This window comes from Azolla caroliniana, unplaced genomic scaffold (genome assembly GCF_043228905.1).
Source record: "Azolla caroliniana isolate FFs.n. ecotype wild unplaced genomic scaffold, voAzoCaro1.0.p SCAF_16, whole genome shotgun sequence".
In the NCBI taxonomy this organism is placed as follows: Eukaryota; Viridiplantae; Streptophyta; class Polypodiopsida; order Salviniales; family Salviniaceae; genus Azolla; species Azolla caroliniana.
Window position 1 is genome coordinate 19,102,973 of NW_028230451.1, and position 21,381 is coordinate 19,124,353.

Sequence of the window (21,381 nt, forward strand, 5' to 3'; positions counted from 1 at the left end):
GATGAATGATTGTAAAGTGCAAAAGTTTTTTTAGCTTTGAGATTGCTTTTCCTTACCCTCTTAATCCAATGCATATTGAAGTACTTGTACACTTGTTGGTTTGTCAATTGTAATCTCATCACTATCAAAGATAGATAGATAGATTCTATTATCGTCTTCAGATGTCAAATATTACTTGTGCGACCAAAAATATTACATTTCACATGAGTGAGTAGGACTCTTGATGTTCAAGAACTTTAACAATGAATGTTGCAATTGAGAGTGCACATTGTGGTGGCGAGGGAAATTTGTGCAATGATTGGGTTTGGTCGAAGACAAATGGAAAACATAGTTGAATCTGATTAAAGACGAGCATTGTATCAAAGTATGATATTGAGACTCTAAAACTTGTTTAGGGCAAGAATGCATAGTCAAAACACTCTCATCACTTGTGCCCCAATGCCTTGTCTCACATTGTAATGCATGTGGGCTATAAGCTGCAATGGTTTGGATGGCTAACAATAAGATAGGCGTTAACATGTATCGATGTGTACAGTTTCCTCGTTTGACAAAGAGAGATAGATACATACATAGAGAGATTCTATTATTATCATCGAAGGTCAAATATGACCTATGAGAGAGAGATTTAGCATCCATAGAGGCCAAATTGACTCTATGGGAACTAAGTACAAAAAATTGCATGTGCGTCTCCTTCCTAAGAAGGAATATTCATACTTCAAAGCACAAAGTCTCAATGTGTGAAGAAAGGAGATCAATCCTTTGATCACAATTATATCCATCCCTGAATGCAAACTATCTCCAAGGTCTACACATGATATCCTCCTTTTAAAAGAAGGGTTGGTGTGATTATTGTCACTTGTATTCTATTATATGAAAATATATTGATTTTTTATGTGATAATCTACCAACAAAATAGTTTGCACTCTTTGTTCATATCACACTAATGTCTATGGGGATTGTCATATGTATTGAGTAACCTCTTGACTCTAATGATGATATCTAGTTTGCATGCTTTATTTATATTACAATGGACTTGTATGAAGTAATTGAAAACATTACATTAGTATAGAGATAGTGAGGATTGAGGAACTCAATGAGTACTAATGCACAAATGTATTCACATGGCAAACTCACAATGGAGATAAATACCCTACTAATTTAAAAATATCTCACACAATTGATACAATCCAACTCAATTCTGTTGCTTCTGTTACATATCATAGAGGACTATCAGACAACCAAATCAAGTCACCAGCTCAATTAAGTACGATCTATTCCTAAATCCTTTAGTTTTTTCTCTTACAATGCAGATAATAAAATGTTTTAATTGAAGCATTAAAGGTATCCATCACCCCTGCTATACCCAGGCATACACTGTATTTATATTAGTGACTCAATTTTGCAAAACCTTATACCACAGATGCAAGTCTTGTTTTTCACAAAAACAAACAGATTCCTGGATTGTTTAAAGGGTTACAAAGCTTGATTATATACACAGTTAAATATTTGATTTGCAGATGTAATAACTGCATTGGGCATCCTACCTGCACTTTTGAGAGAAATCTGGCAGATTGCAAGATTGAGAAAGCTCATCATGTATTTAACTCTTCTACTTTAACTCTATTTGTCACGGAAAATGACATCTGACCTAAGAAGTTTGCATAAGAGTACTCACAAATTTCCAACATAACAATGCAGTCATTATGGCAGAATTTAAGTTTGATACATATATTGTATGTGCAAGCTTCGGCATGTCTGTAAGAAGAAGGGAAATTGGTTACACATGTTTGTCTAGTAAGAACAAATGAATTGCACATAATGGAATTCTGATAATGGGAAAGAAATCACCTGTCAAACAGTCTTTGACATGCTTATACGGCACTTCCCACACTCACTATTTACATGAATCTTCCAATCTTGTCATTCGCTAAAGGATTTACTACAAGAAATAAAAAAATTTATGTTCAGAAGTAACTTTGAAAAGAAGTGTTTAAAAACAGTGCATGAGTAATTTGGAATGATTACCATATCTTTAAATCTATGATTTGGTGACGTCTTCAAGGACATTGGTTCAGCCCAAGGTTTAAATGAATCTTGCAATCTTGAATGCTACATTATCATTATTATATACGTTAACTTCAGTCATCAATAAATTCAATTAGATTTGAGAGTCTTGATTTTAACATGGAATTGTAGTGTACCTCAAGCCAAAAGAAAAATCCACGCAATAAGGAGAGCTTGAACTCGGGACTGCTTGATGATTGTAGCTGAGATGCCAGATCTGCAAATGTTAAGACAGTTTGTTCAGGTTCAAGGATTCACCAAAAATGCAATTCATCCCTCAAAACATTCATACCTGGATGATGGTCTAGACAAGAGAATGCTTCCCTTGAGATGAATTGAGCGTAGCCTGCTGTGCTTTCACAAGATCTATATAAGGGCTGTTTGTGGCTGACTGCTTTTGTCAAGATTTCCAGTTCATCAATATGGAATGGTTCGGACAGTTTAGCAGCTAATTTTCTCTTGAATTCCAAATTTGCTACTATTTTTTTTTCCTTAGCATCTGATACCTGCAATGAGAACTCTCTCTCTCGTCAAGCTTTTGAGGCATCTCGATCCCTCTATGAGTCTGGAGATACGAGCACTTCGTATAGCATTGTAGTGAGTTGGCTGCTTAAACAGCCTAGACATTAATAACCTACCTCCCCTTGAGTACAAACATGGGACCGATAAAACTTTAATCTCTAATGCGGACCATAATAAAGTAATACGCCAAGAAATATGGCAAATTTCCACTCGATATAAATGGATCACCCCACGAGAGCCACTCCCATCTAAAATGTTGTACTATTAGGAACACTTCATGCACTTCCCTAAGTTAGGTTGTATTACACGACCAAAATATCTAGATACATTCTTATCAAATGCACTAAGGGTTGCCATTGGACAACTTAGGATATCACCTCACCAACTTGAGATTGAGAATGGTCGTTCTAATAGAATCCCTAGAGAGGAAAGGATATGTAGATTATGCCACATAGAGATAGAGGATGAGTATCACTTTACATGTAAGTGTCCAACTTACACCGAGATAAGGGCGAAATACCAAGACATACTAGGACCCTCTCCCACCCTCTCCAAACTATTAGATACCCCGGATATAAAGTAAAGAAAAATGAGGAGGCACATTTGTTCAATAATATACATTGGTATGTCACAACTAGAGGGAGAAAATACAAAGATCGCTTATATTTACATGAGGAGAAAGTTCCTCTTTATAAAGGCCAAGATATGGCCGTTGGGCTAACTATCTGTTGGAAACAACTAGCCGTTGGGCTAGCCGTTATAACTTTTAAACATTCTCAACACTCCCCCTCAAGATGGGCGAAAAATATCCACTAAGCCCATCTTGTCACACAATCTAGTAAGATTTACTGGCCCAAGTCCCTTTGTAAGACAATCTGCTACTTGATGTTCAGTAGAAACATGACTCAATTTTAATATTCCATTATCAAGCTTTTCCTTGATAAAGAATCTGTGGTCCTATCGTGCTGTACCGGATTGTTGGCAATGCTGATTGCTGACTTATTGTCACACCACAACATCATCTGATTTTCTTGATTCACCTTTAGTTCTACTAGGAGAGTTCTCAGCCATAACATCTCTGCAACTCCTATAGCAATAGCTCTATACTCTGCTTCGGCTGTTGACCTTGCTACTACTGACTGTTTCTTACTCTTCCAAGAGACCAGATTGCCTCCAACAAACATGCAGTATCCTGATGTGGATTTCCTATCATCAGCACAACTAGCCCAATTAGAATCACAATAGCCCTCAATGTTAAAATGACCATGTTTTCTAAAGATTAATCCCTTCCTTGGGGCACCTTTGAGATATCTCAAAATATGGTACACTGCATCCATATGATCTTTCCTCGGATCATGCATGTAGCGACTTACCACACTTACTGCAAATGAAATATCTAGACGGGTGTGAGTCAAATAAATCAGCCGACCTACCAATCTTTGATACCTTTCACGATCAACTTTCTCTCCTGCAAGTTCAGTTAGCTTGATCTTTTGGTCGATTGGAGAAGCTACGGGCCTACAACCCAACATTCCAGTTTCTGTGAGAAGATCTAATACATATTTTCGCTGACATAGAACAACTCCTTATGCTCCACGAGCTACCTCAATTCCAAGAAAGTATCGTAGAAATCCTACATCCTTCACCTCAAACTCTTTACCCAATTGCACCTTCAGTTGAGCAATTTCCCCTTCATCGTTACACGTGATAATTATATCATCCACATACACAACAAGTAATGTAGTATGCTCCTTGTGTTGTCTAAAAAACACTATATGGTCTGCATTTGTCTGTTGGTATCCCATATCCACCATAGCCCCTCAGAGCCCTTCTTAACCTGTCGAACCAGGCTCGAGGAGATTGCTTCAGTCCATAAAGCGACTTCCTTAGTTTGCAAACCTTACCTATTGTTTGAATTGTACCAAAACCTGGGGGGACATTCATGTACACTTCCTCCATCAACTCTCCATGAAGGAATGCATTTTTTACATCTAATTGATGTAATTTCCAATCTTTATTCACTGCTAAGGAAATAAGCGTTCTAACAGTGCTCATCTTCGCAACAGGTGCAAAAGTCTCATCGTAGTCAATGCCATATGTCTGACTATATCCTTTAGCCACCAATCGTGCCTTGTATCGATCTATTTTTCCCTCTGGGGTCTGTTTTATTGTAAACACCCATTTGCACCCAACCGCCTTCTTTCCTGGTGGTAGTGACACAATATCCCAAGTTTTGTTCTTCTCAAGAGCTCCGAGTTCTTCTTGCATGGCTGCTTTCCATTTTGAATCTTCTTTAGCAACCTGCCAACACTTGGGTAAAGTGACAAAGTCTAATGATGGAGTGAATGCTCTATGTGTAGCTAATATGTTAGAATAAGAGATAAACTGAGCAATATCATGAGGAAAACCATAACGATCAGGAGGGACTCCTGAATTACTGTGAGAGGTCCTCCTAATCTCTATAGGAGAAGGAGAGGAAATCATATCACCTGTGATTTCTGGGTTTGGGAGTTCTGTAGGTATTTCAGAAGTCGAGGCAGGTCGGGACATCGAACTTGATGGCACATGTGGCACTGAAGATGTGTTCATATTTCCTTCTTTCTACCTCCTCTTCCTTGTATACACCTTTAGCTCCCCTTCAGCTTGAGTCCCAACACATATAGGCTCCTCGTCTTCGTTTCCTTCTTCTTCCGTACTGCCTACGCTCACTTGTTTCTCAGCTGATGTAGGGATCAATAAAGGAATTGATCCTATTTTTAGCAACCTCTCACCATTATCTCCTTCCCTCATATTTTTAGTCTCAATTAAGTCATCAAAGGGTGAAGTTACCCCTTGTTTATAATATGGCTCTGACTCTCTAAAATGCACATCCATGCTCACAAATAATCTCTTCTCTACTGGACTCCAGCAAACATAGCCTTTTTGTGTGGCAGAGTATCCCACAAATACACATTTTACAGCTTTAGGATCAAGTTTTCCTACAGATGGTCTACTGTCCTTTACAAAACACACATCCAAACACCTTCAAAGGAAGGGTTCCAGAGTTATTGCCTTGCAACAACTCACATGGAGACTTCCATTCCAATACTCTAGAGGGCATTCTATTGATCAATGTGGCAGCCGTCAAAACTGCCTGTCCCCACAACTGCTTTGGGACATTCATAGAAATCATCATGCTTCTCGTTACCTCTAGAAGATGTCTATTCTTCCTCTCTGCTACTCCATTTTGTTCTGGTGTATATGGGCATGTAGTTTGATGTTGTATTCCTTGATCTGAGAGGTATGCCCTAAATGTCATGTTAGCATACTTTGTTCCATTATCAGACCTCAACACTTTTATTACTACACCATATTGAGTTTGAACTGCTCTATGAAAATCTTTAAAACAAGCAAATACTTCATTCTTTTTCCTCATCAAATATAACCAAGTCACACGAGAGAAGCAATCAATGAAAGAGACAAAATATCCATATCCATTAATAGAACTTGTGGAACATGGTCCCCAAACATTGGAGTGTATTACATCAAATGCATGGGAACTCCTATTACCTGAACTAGCATATGAGCTTTTAGTAAGCTTACCAAATCCACATGCATCACAAACAAGTTTTGTTTTATTAGCCTTTTCAAAAAGGTGTGGATACACCCAACTCAAAACGCCATAAGAGGTATGTCCCATACGTTGGTGGTAAAGTATCAACAACTCCTCATAACTCATTTTAGATCCCCTTACATCTGTTCCCTCTACCATAGATGCTAATGCTGAATCCAGCCCTTCACAATCCAAATACCATAGTCCATTATGCCATGTGCCAGTCCCAAGTCTCCGACCTGTCCCTTTCTCCTGGAATATCACCTTGGGAATATCAAAAGAAACAACACAGTTTAGTTGGTGTATGATAGAACTTATGGATAATAAGTTTACTGGGAAAGAAGGAGCATGCAACACATTAGACAATGTCACAGAGTCGGCACATTTTACTGTACCCATACCCACTACAGATTGTGTTGTACCGTCAGCAATTTGAATGCTTTCTGGCATTGATAAGTCAGTATACGAGGAGAATTCACTAGTATTAGCTGTTACATGCCTAGATGCGCCAGAATCAATTATCCATTCTGGTGTAGAGGCAAGAGTATTTGTGTTACTAGTACTTGTGGCTGAATAAGCATAGGTGGCAATGTTACCTCTTGACATGAGTGAAGTATCATTTGCGGCTCTTTGCTTCCTCCTAAGTATTTCTAAGAGAGCTTGATACTCTTCGGTGAACACCACCTTAGTTCCTTCCTCTTCTTTTGTTACCATCAAGTTTGCTTGGTGACCTCCTCTTGCACCTCTTCAGCCCCCTTGACCACGACCTCTAGTTTGTCCACGTCCTCCATATTCTCTCTCCTTCGATGGTTTAGGGCAAGCATTCTTTAAATGACCAGCTTCACCACAATTGTAGCATTTTCGATTTTCACTTCCGCTTGAATTTGACACCATTAGTGCTGATCGTACCCCTGGAAGTCCGGTAGTGTCAGAGAGCAGCTTTATTCTACTCTCCTCTTGTATCATAGTCGCAATTGCCTCATCAAGTGTGGGAATTTCAGCCTTGGCTAGAAGAACTGCCCTTCTTTGATCAAACGACGGGTTGAGATGTTTCAAAAATTGCATGGTTCTTCTTTGAGCAGAAATTTCCTTGCTCCATTGAGGATCATTGCATACTGTCTCAGGCGAGAAATGATCGTATTCTGCCCATAGACACTCCAGCTCTATGGCATATTCCTGAATCCTCCTATCTCCCTGCCAAACAACATCTATCTCTTGCTCGATTTGAAATACTCTCATGTTGTTTCCCCTCCCAGCATACGTCTTTTGCAATTTCTCCCATATCTCCTTCACACTTAAAATTCCATCAACTATTGTGGCGATTGATGGAATCATGGAGTTGAGAAGCCACATGTATAAAGACATGTGGGTAGCTCTCCATGCTTTCCATTCATTGCTCGTTGTGACAAGAGGTTTTTTCTCTTCTCCCGTTAGGTAGCCATCAAGGCTTCTCCCTGCCAAGGCACCTATAATCCAACGTGACCAGCTCAAGTATGTGGCTGGTCCATCGAGTTTGAACTCAACTGGGAGGAGTTCAAGTCGGGGCGGTGGTTGTGTTCCTGTCACACCTCCAGATGCTACAATCTCAGCCTGCTTCATGTATTTCACCAATGTTTTCACCGCATCCTCATTCAATTATGAGAACACCTCATCCATCTTCTCAACTTGGCCTATCTCTGCTCTCCTCATCTAACTTCTTTTCTCAAGTCACCTCTCAATCACATAGCAATGTCATCCCAAATGAAAAAAAATCCCCCTTTCCTCTCTTGGATGCTAGGACAGTGCTGTTCCAATCGCTGTCATACCAGCAGAAGGGTGGATCTAGGGTTTTGCAGAGGGGCGGATCTATGCTCTGATACCATAAAGAAAAATGAGAAGGCACATCTGTTCAGTAATATACATTGGTATGTCACAACTAGAGGGAGAAAATACAGAGATCGCTTATATTTACATGAGGAGAAAGTTCCTCTTTATAAAGGCCAAGATATGGCTGTTGGGCTAACTAGTTGTTGGAAACAACTAGCCGTTGGGCTAGCCGTTATAACTTTTAAACATTCTCAACATAAAGAGACTAGGTAGGTATATCTTAGAGCTAAAACAACATAGAGAGAATAAGCTACAAAATGTTAACCATAACCATTCTAATATTCACCAACATGTAACTAATGAAACTTTTCAGGCACAAGGGGAGACAATGAATGTGGACACACCTACAACACTCGGCCTCTCCTTTGCTGAAGCAGAAAAGCAAAGAACAACCAAATGCCTTCCGATGCCGAGCTTCATAGCAACTCAACATGGAGTAGAAACAATTAAGAAGATAAAGGAACGTGAGCTACGCCGCCTAGAAGCTATGGTTGGGGTACCTTTTACATTGGCACCACAGACCACATCCATATCGAAACCCTTTGACCTCCCGCTTCTTTTTAAGAGATTTGGATGGAAATGAAACTAGGCCTAGTATAAAGCCATTTTCTTTATAGAATATGTTACACCATAACATGTTTTTGAATAATACTAGATCTCTTTAGCTTAAGTTCTATGTTATTTTTACTTTCGATGAATGGGTAAATACCCCATTTTTGTTGTAAACCAATGGTCTCATGGGCCAATTTTTGGTCTGAGAAGACGTTGATATATCTTTCTTTCTTTCTCACTATATAAGGTAATTTGTGAGAAATATGATAACTTGTTAGACAAGCACGAAGTATCATACTCAAATTTACATCAGGACAAGTGCACATGCGCCTGCACTATTTTCGCATTGAGAGTGTTTACTACGGAGTAGAAACTTCCCTTCTTAAGGAGTTGCATACAAGATGATACGTTGATTTCATCCCATGGGTCAATATTGGCCTCATCATGGACAATAAATATTTATTCTATTCTCTCTCTCTCTCTCTCTATGCCCGCGACACCTTCCTTCCATTGCTAGCACACATCTTTAATAGAGCCATGTGTGAAGGTTTCCCTACTATATGGACTCAACATACCATTGTGCCAATCTTCAAAAGTGGAGACCCATGATGCCAAGCAACTATAGGACAATCATGATTGGCCATTACTTGGCTAAACTATATGGGTCGATTCTAGAATCAGAATTGAGTATATGGGCAGAGCAGAATGGCTGCCGTTCAATTGGACAGGCAGGTTTTCGGAAGGGGTTCACAACTTTGGATCGCATATTCACCCTCCGGGCCCTTATTCAGGAGGGCACAGCCCAAAATAAGAGGATTTATTGTTGCTTTGTGGATTTCCGAAAAGCCTTTGACATTGTGCCACGTGCTCGGCTTATGCAGCGGCTAGAAGCCCTTGGTGTTCCTACATATATGCAATGGGGAGTCTATGCATCCGTGTCAGGAAAAGTGTGGTCTCCCAAGGGCTTGTCAGAGGCAGTTGCTAGCACAATTGGAGTGAAGCAAGGATGCCCACTATCCCCCACTCTCTTCGGTCTCTATATAGATGAGGTATCACATTACATAGAGAGATTCGGGGGTTCCAGAGCACGACTAGCAAGTATAGCTATACAAATATTACTATATGCTGATGACATTGTGCTGATTTCTGACTCTCCGGAGGGACTACAAAGACATCTAAATGCCTTAGAACTATTTTGTACAGACAAAGGTTTGTCAATCAACATGGACAAAACTAAAGTGATGGTGTTTAACACCACTCAAGCATGGGTAACAAGATCAGAACCAGAATTTTTCTTGGGAGAGGAAAAGGTGGAATACACACGCTCCTACACATACCTAGGAGTAACATTTACAGGACTAAGGTTCTCCTTACAGGAGGCTGCTTGTGCCCGACTTTCTCGTGGATATGTAGCCCTTGGTGCTCTCGAGAGACAATGTGCACATTTGCAGTTCAAAGAGCCACGAACTAAGCTATGGTTATTTGATACACTTGTCACACCAACTCTTCTCTATGGAGTAGAAACATGGGGACCGAGTCTTAACAAGGCAAATCATTGGAAAGATTTAGAGAGACCTTTAGTGTCAATGATTGCTTGCATTATACGGAGCAAAGCATCGGTGCCCCACGATATAATCCGGGCAGAGATGGGAGCAGCACCTATAATAACCGAGGCATTGTTCCGATCAGTGACATTTATCCAATGTCTTTGAGAGCTACCTAAACGAAGGTACCCAAGGTTGGCACTTATGTCATCAAGACAACTAGCTGAAAATGGAGACACTCATTGTTGGTATGCTGAAATGCAGCAATGGTTCGAGTCACATGGCATGAGTATAAATGGTAGACATGCACTACCGCCGTTCCAATATAGCTTGGACTGTCCTCACCTAAATATGACCAAAGTGGAAAAGAATAGAGTGATCCGGACTAATATTATTAACATGGAAAACAAGATAACATGGATCAGCCCCAAAATACCACTTGGTACAAAGATGGCCCACTATAAGACACACTTCTTACATACATCGGAGGATGGATTTGTCATCAGGCCACTTTATATGGACATACATCTATCCTATGTGCTGCATAGTGTGATAGGGCAGCTGCGAACTTCATCACATCAGCTACAGATTGAGGTAGGCAGATATACACGACTACCTCTAGAAGAGAGAATTTGCCAATTGTGTCATCAAGGAGTGGAATCTGAAGAACACTATGTTTGTCATTGTAGTGTCTTTTATGAAATCAGAGGGAGATACCATTGCCTCTTTAAACAAGACTTTGGCCCACTACGCAAGGTAATGGAATATGAGGACCAACGATGCCTAGAACTTTTCTAGCTAGAGCTCAAGAGACATCGGGAAAAGTTGTTGAAGAATACAACCACACAAGCTCATTCACAAAGAACAATCCAACTTTCTTTAGCTCCATCACTCCTACTAATGCTACAAGTGAATTACGGGATACACAAATGGGCTCCAAACCAAGACATAACAAAGGGGTTTAGATTGATCGGGCAATAGCAATTTGTCGTGCACGTAGGCCCCGGCCCCATGGACCACGACCTCGACACCCTTGTCATCGACAGATAAAAGCCATTATCAACCGCCATCGTAGATGCTTCCCTCGCTTCGGAGACATTTCCATTCTAGATCGGCCTATGCTAGAGAGCTTTCGAAGACAAAAGCTACAATATATCTAACTTGAGAATCTCACATGTGCCAAAAACCAGATTCCCTCGTTTCTTTTCTTTTCATCTTATTTACTTTTATATTTACTGTGTAATATTTATTTTATTTTGATTTGTTCTCAAAGACGAGACAACACTTACGATGTAATCTCTTGTTTGGTCTTATAGATCATTTTGGCCTCTTAAAAGACGTTAATATATCTTTCTTTCTTTCTTTCTCCTTCAATGTCTGCAACTTTCTGCATTTTTCACCTAGCCAACTTTCTCCCTCAGCCAAGGTGGATAAATATATAGATGTTGCTAGTAGAGCATCTACATGCATTGGCTTGGTACTGCTGTTCAACTTAGGCCTACCACAGGAATTTATATAGCTTTCTATTTCTCATTTTCTACAAAGAGTATTGTGGTATACAACACTTTAGATACAATCATAACATCACTTTCAAACATCATACACATCACATCAGTTGCAAATGTCACGCCGGGGAGAGGATACCTCGATAAGTTAGAGCACTAAATGGAAACATGCAGTTGTTACGGTGACAAATGTCAAAAAGATTACAAATATGAGATTTAATCTGCTCTCTCTCTCTCTCATGAAGAAATAAAAAAGAAGTTGAAAGTGACCTTGGAAGTGTTTGTTGAATGGCCATCATTATTCTTGTTAATCACAAATCCTTGAAATTGTTTGTCGAGCTGATGACTTGCAAATAATTTATCTGGCGTAATGTCAAGATGTGATAGTGATATAGGATCCTCACATTCTTCTTTCACTTTTACATTGTGTGATACAGGAATACCTGATAATGCCACAGTAGATTCTAGTATGAGAGAAGAATGAGTGTTCTTTATATCTGACTTCTCCTTTGGAGCTCTAGTTTGATCAACTTCTTTATGTTGCAATATTCCAGTAATGAACTCTCCTCTATGCTTTGTTAAAGCTGATTTGAAAACATGAGGTGTTTTCTGCTCTTCAGCTACATTTCCATCGAGATTTAAATCTTCTATTTCATGTTTGGTCTTATTTTGCTGGATATTACAAATAGCTGAACTTTTCAGCGTTTTCAAATTATCATTACTTGGATGTTTTCCCAAGTCAGAGCTAACCATTGAGAGGATAGTTTGATGATCATCAGGTGGAACAAGAACTACATTAGGCTGATAAACTTGCTCAGAATCTTTCAAGGATTCTGAAGATCTTTTATTCTGATGTGCCTCCTCAGCCATCTTTAGGTCTCTCAAGAGAAAATCCTTTGGCTCCAATGATTGATCTGGAAGGTTCTTCTGCTTCTTCAGCTGCTCACCTTTTAATATTTTTGTACAAATAAAGCCTTTTTCCTCTCGTGAAGACTCTGTTCTCAAAGATTCTACTGCCTCTTCTTTGACATGCACAAATTGCCAATGCCACCGATAGCTATCAATATGTACATGAGGCGTATACGGAACCAAAGTTATTGGATAAGGCATTCCCATCTCTTGGAATTGCATGGGTGGTGATCTATACTGAGCATTCAAACTTAGATCTGCTTGTGGTGGAACAATATTAGCTGAGAAAGGAACTGCATAAGGAAAAATGGCATATCTGTCATAAGGCATTATAGCATATCTGTCATTCTCGAAGACAGAACCAGGATGTAGTTTGTTATCTTTGATGGCACTGATGTCTTGATGTTTATTATCAGACAAATTAAAGCTTGGCCTTTTTCTGAGCCCAATCTCTGTGGCAGGCTTTATACATTTCATCCTTTCTACATGTTCATCCTCAAGCTTAAGTCTCTTAATGGAAGACAATTCACTGCTCCGACACCAGGCTTTGCCATGTTTTCTCTCGGCTATTTTTTCTGGAGTCTCCCCAGTTATTCTGTGAATCAAATAGTCATGAACATTGTTGAAGCCGTGCGACCGTGCAGTGTGCACGAGCAGCCCCGTTGGCTCTAGCCCCTGTGCTCTCCTGCATGGTCCACAGTTGCAACTGCAAATATATATATACAGAGAGAGAGAGAGAAATAGAAAGGAAGAAAGAAAAAAATACTATCTCAGATTCAATGAGATAGATAAGCAACAACAAATGTCAAGCTTTAATCAACCTTAAGGTGAAAGTACCAGTTATTGCAACCATCACCACATCCCCCTCTACATTTTGGACAAACCCAATCAACATCATCCTGCACAATAATACAGTGTTTGGAAAAACTTTATTTTACATGGAGATAATAAACCTTCCTCCAAATTTGTTCAGGTAATCTATCAGCAAATATCTCAAAATTTTAAGGTTTTTTTTATCTAAAACATCCTGGATTATACATACATACATACATACATACATACATACATATATATATGCATAATGTATATGGATTTTGAATTTTCAAAGACGCAAAACTTTATAGATATTTTCCAAGCATTGCCTGGATTTTGTATACATGCATACACCTATGTGTATGCATAAGTATACCCATACACACACATTTACATGCACGTGTATGTGTATGTGTATTGTGTGTGTACGCATACATGTATGCGTATGTGTATGTACACGACTTAAAATTTCCAAGACACAAAAGTTTAGGGTTATTTTCCATACCTGCATTTCTATTTGAACAAATTCACCATGCCGATTCTTGAGACACCCACCACAGAATGCAACGGTACATTCACAACATCGAACATGATCTTCCACTGTCTTCTGGCGGCACCAATGGCATGAGACACCCAAAATAGAGTCATAGATGCGGGTACCGATGAGCCTTCGACCAGGATGTTGGCATCTCTGGCGAGAAATCTGGCCATTGTTACATTCTGAAGGTATCAAAGCAGTGGAATGGCCACCATCATTGCACTCTGAAGGTACCAATAAACTGGTGGAATTGTAATAATTATCGCACTCTGAAGGTATGAGTGAGTTAGTAGAAGGGTGACCATGAGTGCACCCTGAAGGTAGCAGTAAACTCGTCGATAATGGTGTTGATAACGTTAGATGTGTTGCACTCAGTGGTGTTGATGGGTTAATTTGCACTCCTAATGAAGATGCCATATGTAGATTCGCATACAGAGATCAATCGATTTCCACAAAAGAAGGATAGTTTAAACCTGAATCTGAGCTCACAGACATGAGAATTAAGGATGACCTTTCTGTTTAGAAAACCTTCAAGCACATCTATTTGTAAGTGAAAAAACATAGAGATGACATAACATTGCAGATATTGTTATTTAATTCTTTTAACAGTATCCTTGTTATAAGTGAAATAACACATGTAAGCCCACATAGCATTTCCAACTGCTTCGAATTCCGTAGGAAAACAAAGGGATAAGACTTTCCTTAGGGAAATGGTGTTTCTACCTGATTAAGAGTTGAAATGTAAGAAAAGGGTTGCAGAGTCGCATCGATTGTTTGTGATTTAAGTTTTCTCTTGGGTTACAGAACCTAATTTAGAGATATAGATGTGCCCATAACGTCATAAAGTAAAATTTGAGAAGAGGGTCATCAACAGATCATCGCCATGGCCACATAGCTCTTATGAAAAGGGGGGGGGGGGGGGGGGAAGAGAGAGAGAGAGAGAGAGATCAGATCAGATCAGATCAGATCAAAGCACTCACTTGGGTTTTTTTGCTGTGTTGTATTGTCTGTACTGGATTGATCAGTCCTTTTCAAGCTCCCCTGTTTTTTCTTCCCCTTTTCAGATAACAGTGATGTTTTCTTTTCTCTCTTGTCTTTCTGGTAAAGCCTTTTTATGCATTTTCTTCTGCATTTGCTTCCTTCTCATTCATTCATTCATTCATATGAAAATTGAATGAATGAACACAATATGCTTTCCATAAAGATAGAGCACACATTAAAAGGAGGTAGTAAGTAGGCATGTATGTACATATGTATGTTATATGCTTATGCTTCTTGCTTTGTTTGCAAGGGTGTCAAACTCTCGTGTTCAGACGAGAGAGAGACGGTTGCCGCTTGTTTCGTGAAGTCTTCGTGTTCCATCGACCCTAGTCAATGCCGAAACCTTCGGACCAGGAAGGCATCGTCAGTGCCAATGATTGATGGCCCTCTAGAGTCAGGCTCAGTCAACCTACATAGAAGAGAATTGTACACTCCTTCTATTGATCCTTCCATTGATGATTCGGCAAATGATATCGAAGATGTTGTTGCAACCCATAAGGAGTCTCCTCTTCATAGTGGTTCAGGAAGTTGTAGACGCACAAAGGGTTTGTGTAATAAACCAAGCTCTTTGTGTATATGAATCTAGTAGCAACAAGGAACCTCAACATATTGTACTCATAATGTTTCTCCCGTCTTTTAAGTTTCCATACTCAAAAACTTACTTGTATTGGAATTTATAAATTGCCACTCCTCAAGGCTGCATGCAAGCGATTTCCGTAGAAAGTTAAAAATTTGTCTTGATGGACACATCCTAGTTGATTCATCTATAAGCCTTTCATCTTAAACAAACTCTTTAGATAATTGAATGTTGGATCCTTTTACTCGGAAGTCCAAGATTTTAGGTAGTTCCTCAATTTCCACAAAATTTGACATTTCGAACTTCTTGATCACGTATCGTCCGCGTTCTTTTTTATTCTAGCCATATGGAAGACAATGTGAACCTTGGAAATTTCTAGCACACGAACTTGTAATAAGTAGTACCTACTTCTTTTAAGATTGGTAGATGTCTAGTCAACACCTTATAAAATCCACAACAAGTACTGATGTAAATCAACAAGATGCCATTAGGAATAACTATCGACCATTGTCTACAATAAGCATAAGCTTTTAGGCATTCAGGATATCTTTTTGTACAACTTTCAAGAATGCCCTTTTCCTATTATTCTAGTTTTTGAGTTAGTTGCAAGTGAGTGGCTGGATTGAAACCTATATACATTAATGATCTAATATTACTCAAATATACCTGGAAAAGTCAACAAAGATAGAGATGTAAGAAATAAAATCTTGTATTTCAAATATCTATGGGTTTATTGATCCAATAAAGTAATGGTCACAAAAACATCATCATGATTTGTGGCATACCGTTGTTGCAGTTTTCTTATGTATAATGTGGACATGTTTCTAATTGTTCTAAAATGGCAAATGCAAAATGTTGGTATAAGTGCCGAAAGGACCCAATTCTTAGTAACAACTTAAGAATGCCTCATCGCCATTAGTTTGCTTCTTAGTTGAATGAAGTTTAACTATGTCAGTGGCTATTTATTTGTTTATGACCATTTCATTGAAAATGACCTAAACTACTAGGGTTGTTGTGCTCATTGGATGGGGTATGTGAGAAGAATTCACATATGATTCCCATGTGTTGAAAGTTGAAACAATAACCACTCATGCAAGCTATGTGATAACTTCAACATCCCGTCTTTCATGCAAAGACGAATTACATAGAGGTGAAGTATCACTTCATCAGAGATGTAAAGTTGCTCATGAATCTAGTATCATGGTTACTCACTACACCAGTCAAAAGAACATAGGAGTGATATTGCTTGAACTATATATTTGGTTGTGGAGCTTTGATGACATCACAAGTGGAAATAAATCGATCACCTTGATTAACCTATAAACATATGATCGCACGAAAAATCATGAATATAATTGCCCACTTTTTGGGGGGAATCTCCAAATGATAAAGTTAGTGTCGATTGTCAATTGGTTTCTCACTATCACTAGTAGGCAGGCACATATACATTTCCACTATATAATGATAATTATACCGAAATCAAGTTCTGATTCGTGGTACAAGTTACTTGTTTAACTTGTTGTCAAACATTGATAAAAGTGGTGTCAATTTGATAATAAGTTGCCTAAAATGCCACAAGGTTTTGCTAACTAATATGAAGTAGTGTTTTTTTTTGGGGAAAAAAATGCCTACAAGGAGTATATTTCAATGGAAACAATGTGTATTCAAGTTAAGATGTCAACAATCACTATTATTATATTGACCTTTATGGTGCCAAAGTATACCATCAAATTTGAACAAATCCTTCCTAGCTTGATTTTATAGAAACCCTGAAGATCTCCTTGCCACTTGATATCCTAGTGGCCAACTACAACTTAAAATGTGGACCAAATAGATAATGTCTAAATATATTGGGAGCATAAATTGTTGCAAAGTTGTATTCCATGAGTTCATGTCAAACTTCTTACTTTCAAATGCAATTGGAAGACCCTTTTGTTGCATAGTTACAATACAAATGTGAAACCATTGACATCAACTTCTATCAAGAACTCTTTAACATTACTTGTTTCACAAGTGAAGACTATAATGGTTAAACAAAACTTTTTGACCTTTATTACCTAGCCCAAAAGATGTGGTACTAGAATTTACATTTTAATATAATCACGAATGAGATGCCAACGAGGCTAGGATATGGACTTTTCGTTGTTTAGACAAATGGCATGCACATTTTCATGTTCCATAACCCATAACCCTTCTTTGTACTGAAATATATCGCTTCATGAAGGAAGAGAGTTAGGTTTGGCTTTTTGGAAAAACATCAAGAGAACTAATACCTAATTTCACCAAACATTTATTGTCATTGAATTGAACAATGTAACAAAATTAGTCAAAGCACATGACATGCTTAAAAAGCTCATAATAATTAGAAGTATGTCCTAAGTGTCATTATTTTTCCATCTTTTCAGTGGAACCAAACTTAATAATTTTGTCAACGTAGTTGGTTCCTTTTAGTTGATCTAAAAAGGCATTGATTCTAGGATTTGGGAAGGTTTTCTTTATTATAGTTTGATTAGAATGCGATGATCAACAATCTACTTCTTCATCAATGAGATTGGTGATGTCCATTTTTTTATTTGCATAAGCCAAATACTTTGGGGGTGTCAATAATGTATTATTATAGTTCAATCACAAGGTCCAAATGTGGGTTTCCCCACAAGATTGTTGACAAAACATCAATGGCTTTTATATGGATGGGGTCCTATCATACCTCATGTTTTCAAACGTAAGTAATTGTATAGCATGCACATGATTCATAGCGTTATTGTCCATTGTATCGCTCTTTGGTTTGGGAAAAGTTGACCTACAACATACATGATTGCATACCCCAAACAATACAAGCTTTGCCATTCCCCATTTGATCAATATTTGATTTGGAACAATTTGACATGGAACATACCTCCCCCAAGTTCGTTCTTTGGTTTACAACAATTTGTTTAAAGCTTTTACAAAGTCTCTTTGACATAGGTTTGATCATTGTATCTCTTAGGAGATTCTTAATGAACTTCTTATGTTTATTTAGTGGAACAATGGAAAACTTCTTTGAGAGTTTTTCTTGTGAGTTGTATCAAATGTGTCATCATATATTTATGGTTTGGGAGCCTTTAGGCTTTACATGTGTGTTGTATGCAAAATTGAGACCTCTCAAAAACCCTCTAGAAAACTTGAAAACTACTTGTATAATTTCCTTGAGACCATTTCTAATGTGTGATCATATACTTATGACAACCTAAAACTTTGGGAGCCTTCGAGCATCACATACATATGTGCATGCTAAATTCAACCAAAATACTAGGTAACCTCTTGGATAATGTCCTTGGGACTTTGAAAACTTCTTGGATAATTCAGCAAAGTTAGAAAACTAGGAACACCATAAAACTTTGTGGACATTCAATGGGACACTATAGAACTTCTCAAATAATTTCCTTAGGATTGTTTCTAATATGTAGAAACACTAGAAAACTTCGAAGGTATTCAACAGAACACTAGAAAACTAATGAAATAATTTCCTTGGTCTATGTAGAATTTCTCAAGACAAAGTAATCTTGTTATTTTTAGGGGAATTATAAATCCCCCATTTGAAGGTCATATCAATTCTACCCATCATAATATTACCCTTGCTAAAAAAGGTAATGGAATTAATATAGTTTAAAGACAATCAATCATGGTAAAAATTCTCTCAACTTCCCCGTCAAATGACACACATCTCTCTCCCTCTCTCTAAACTACATGTTGAGGCTAATTTTTGGGAACCAACCTTTGGAATCTAGAGGGAACATTGTGGTTTATGGTGAGATGCTTCTACGACTTGATTAGGTTTTGCAATTTGCACAAGCCTTGAGTTTTTGCTCTATAGCATGCATTGATTCAGTCAATTAATGCACTCGGCTATGCTTAGAAACCCAAAACTATGTTGCCCCTTTGTGCCACATGCCCCGTCTTGAGTACCCTTGTTTGGTCCTTCCTTGAATTATGTTTATAACAAAGTACAATCTGAACTTCGTGTTAATGTTTTATAAGATCTTTACTATGTACACAACAATTATAGTCCAAGTTTGATTGCAATATAATAAACAAGCAATTTTAGAGCTATGGAAATCGGGATGGAGCTCGAAATGAGACTCAATCTATCAAAACCAAGTGCTAAAAGCTTCTTTAGTTCTTCTTTCTTTTCTCTTGTATAAGGCTTCAAGGCCTTGGAGGGTTTACTATGTAAACCCTAAACCCTGTCATGATGTGGGAAATGCATAGGAGGAACTAAGTTAAACTAGGAATATTAAAAAAGTTGAATGATAGATAGATTGAGGGTCTGGTAGGAAAGATATATTGTGAGTTGGAGTTGAATACGACAAAAAGGCTTAGCTCAATTGGTAATAATACGTGCCATGAGTGGGAGGTTAAGGTTTTGAGTCCGACTTGGACAATAGGAGATTAAGTTTTTCAAAGGGATCAAAAAACCATAATAGGATGCAAAAGGAGGTGGAAAGTGATATTGTTTGGTTGAAACATTTAAGGGTTTGATGTCAACACAATCTGCCATTTTCCATTTGTTTGAGAACTACAACAACTGATGACCCCCACTCTAAATTCTCTTGAAATAGTGCTTTGACCTCCTTTAGAAGAGCTTCCTTTTGTATGATCCCTAATCGACGAAGCTTTTGGGCAACGAATACACTTCCCTCCTTCAAATTTATGTGATGCTTGATGACATCTACTCTTATCTGCGAATAGTCATTTATAAATAACTTTGGAAACTCCCAATCTGATGAAGAATCATCACTTGATAAACTTTCCCTTTCTTGCTCGCTATTTTAGGAAGATGATTCCTTCTCCTTTGCACCTTTAATTGCTTATTATAGATGCATATAATTGAAGATGTTGAACCCCTTTTATGGTGATAATGTCATGATACCATTACTCTAATCCTGCATACATTTAATTCTTGCATTCAAGGTCTTCCTAATAGTAAGGAATGAGATGGCCCTTTACGGGGTATTACATGAAAATACATCCAAGAAATAGATATACCAAAACATTCAATAACCACATCCTCTATAACTCCAAAACAAGGAACCAAACCCCTATTAGCTACAATTACTTTCGTAGAGGACATTTTACAAATGGAAATTCAAATGTTAGTCACTACAACATTAGATATAAGGCTTATTCTTGCACCACTATCTACTAAGGCATCCTCAATTAAAAGACCTTTCATATCGATCAAGATAGTTGGTCAAATATCCTTTTGATCTTTCACTTGCACAATTTCCACATAATGTAACATCCTTATGATTTTTCGTATAATTGATAGACATCCCACTCCTTTCGTAGTGATGGAGAACATTGAAGAAGTTATGGCCAAGTGACGTGAGGTCCAGTAGAGATTTGTTGTTGCTTGAGATCGAATGTTTCCACATCTTCCCCCATAGGCATATCATCAATTTTAATCTTTCTTCGCAAATGTTTCTTTCTAGCTCTATCTTCCAAATTAGTCTCCTTTGCCTTCTTCTTTTGGTGAGAGTTACAAGAATCTCCTTCCAACTCTTTATTGTTTTGTGATTCCCTAGTTCTCTTAATTGGTACAAATCACATTCTTCATCTATATCATACATAAAGTCAAGAGGATTTACATTAGAGGAAATTGTTGGAATCATAACTAAGGTACTTTCCCCTCCAGCTACTTCAGTGTTGAGTTGGTTAAAATGGTAGTTTTGATGACTTTGAGGTTGATGCATTATGTTCATATGTGCCCCTCAATGCCACATGTGTAGCATAAAATCACTCTTCTTTCCCTTGGAACATCTTGAGTTTGACTTACATTAAAATTTGCTTGCATCTGTTGGATTTGTCGAGAAACTTCA

The 21,381-nt window shown here is 38.2% G+C and overlaps 1 protein-coding gene across 2 annotated transcripts; it reads right to left on the minus strand.

Annotated features, from left to right (window-relative positions):
* Positions 1-1,235: 1,235 nt before the first annotated feature.
* On the minus strand, positions 1,236-14,822 carry LOC147854176 (uncharacterized). Of its 2 annotated transcripts, none has more exons than XM_087331986.1 (8): positions 13,873-14,822; positions 13,392-13,453; positions 11,916-13,260; positions 2,357-2,570; positions 2,202-2,281; positions 2,026-2,109; positions 1,849-1,927; positions 1,236-1,755 (listed from the first exon to the last, which is right to left on the minus strand). In XM_087331986.1, the coding sequence occupies exons 1-7, from the start codon at positions 14,320-14,322 to the stop codon at positions 1,895-1,897; spliced, it is 2,268 nt and encodes a 755-aa protein (XP_087188112.1). In that variant the 5' UTR covers positions 14,323-14,822; the 3' UTR covers positions 1,236-1,755; positions 1,849-1,894. The 2 variants fall into 2 exon arrangements, with proteins under 2 accessions (XP_087188112.1, XP_087188114.1); XM_087331988.1 differs by having other exon boundaries at positions 1,849-1,939.
* Positions 14,823-21,381: the final 6,559 nt, after the last annotated feature.

Coding starts and splice junctions, on each gene's coding strand:
- LOC147854176 (XM_087331986.1), bottom strand. CDS start 14,322: ATGGCATCTTCATTAGGAGTGCAAATTAACCCATCAACACCACTGAGT. Junction 2,571..11,915: donor ATTCAACAAACACTTCCAAG/GTCACTTTCAAC, acceptor TTCTCATTGCAG/GTATCAGATGCTAAGGAAAA. Junction 1,928..2,025: donor ATCATAGATTTAAAGATATG/GTAATCATTCCA, acceptor TAAATCCTTTAG/CGAATGACAAGATTGGAAGA.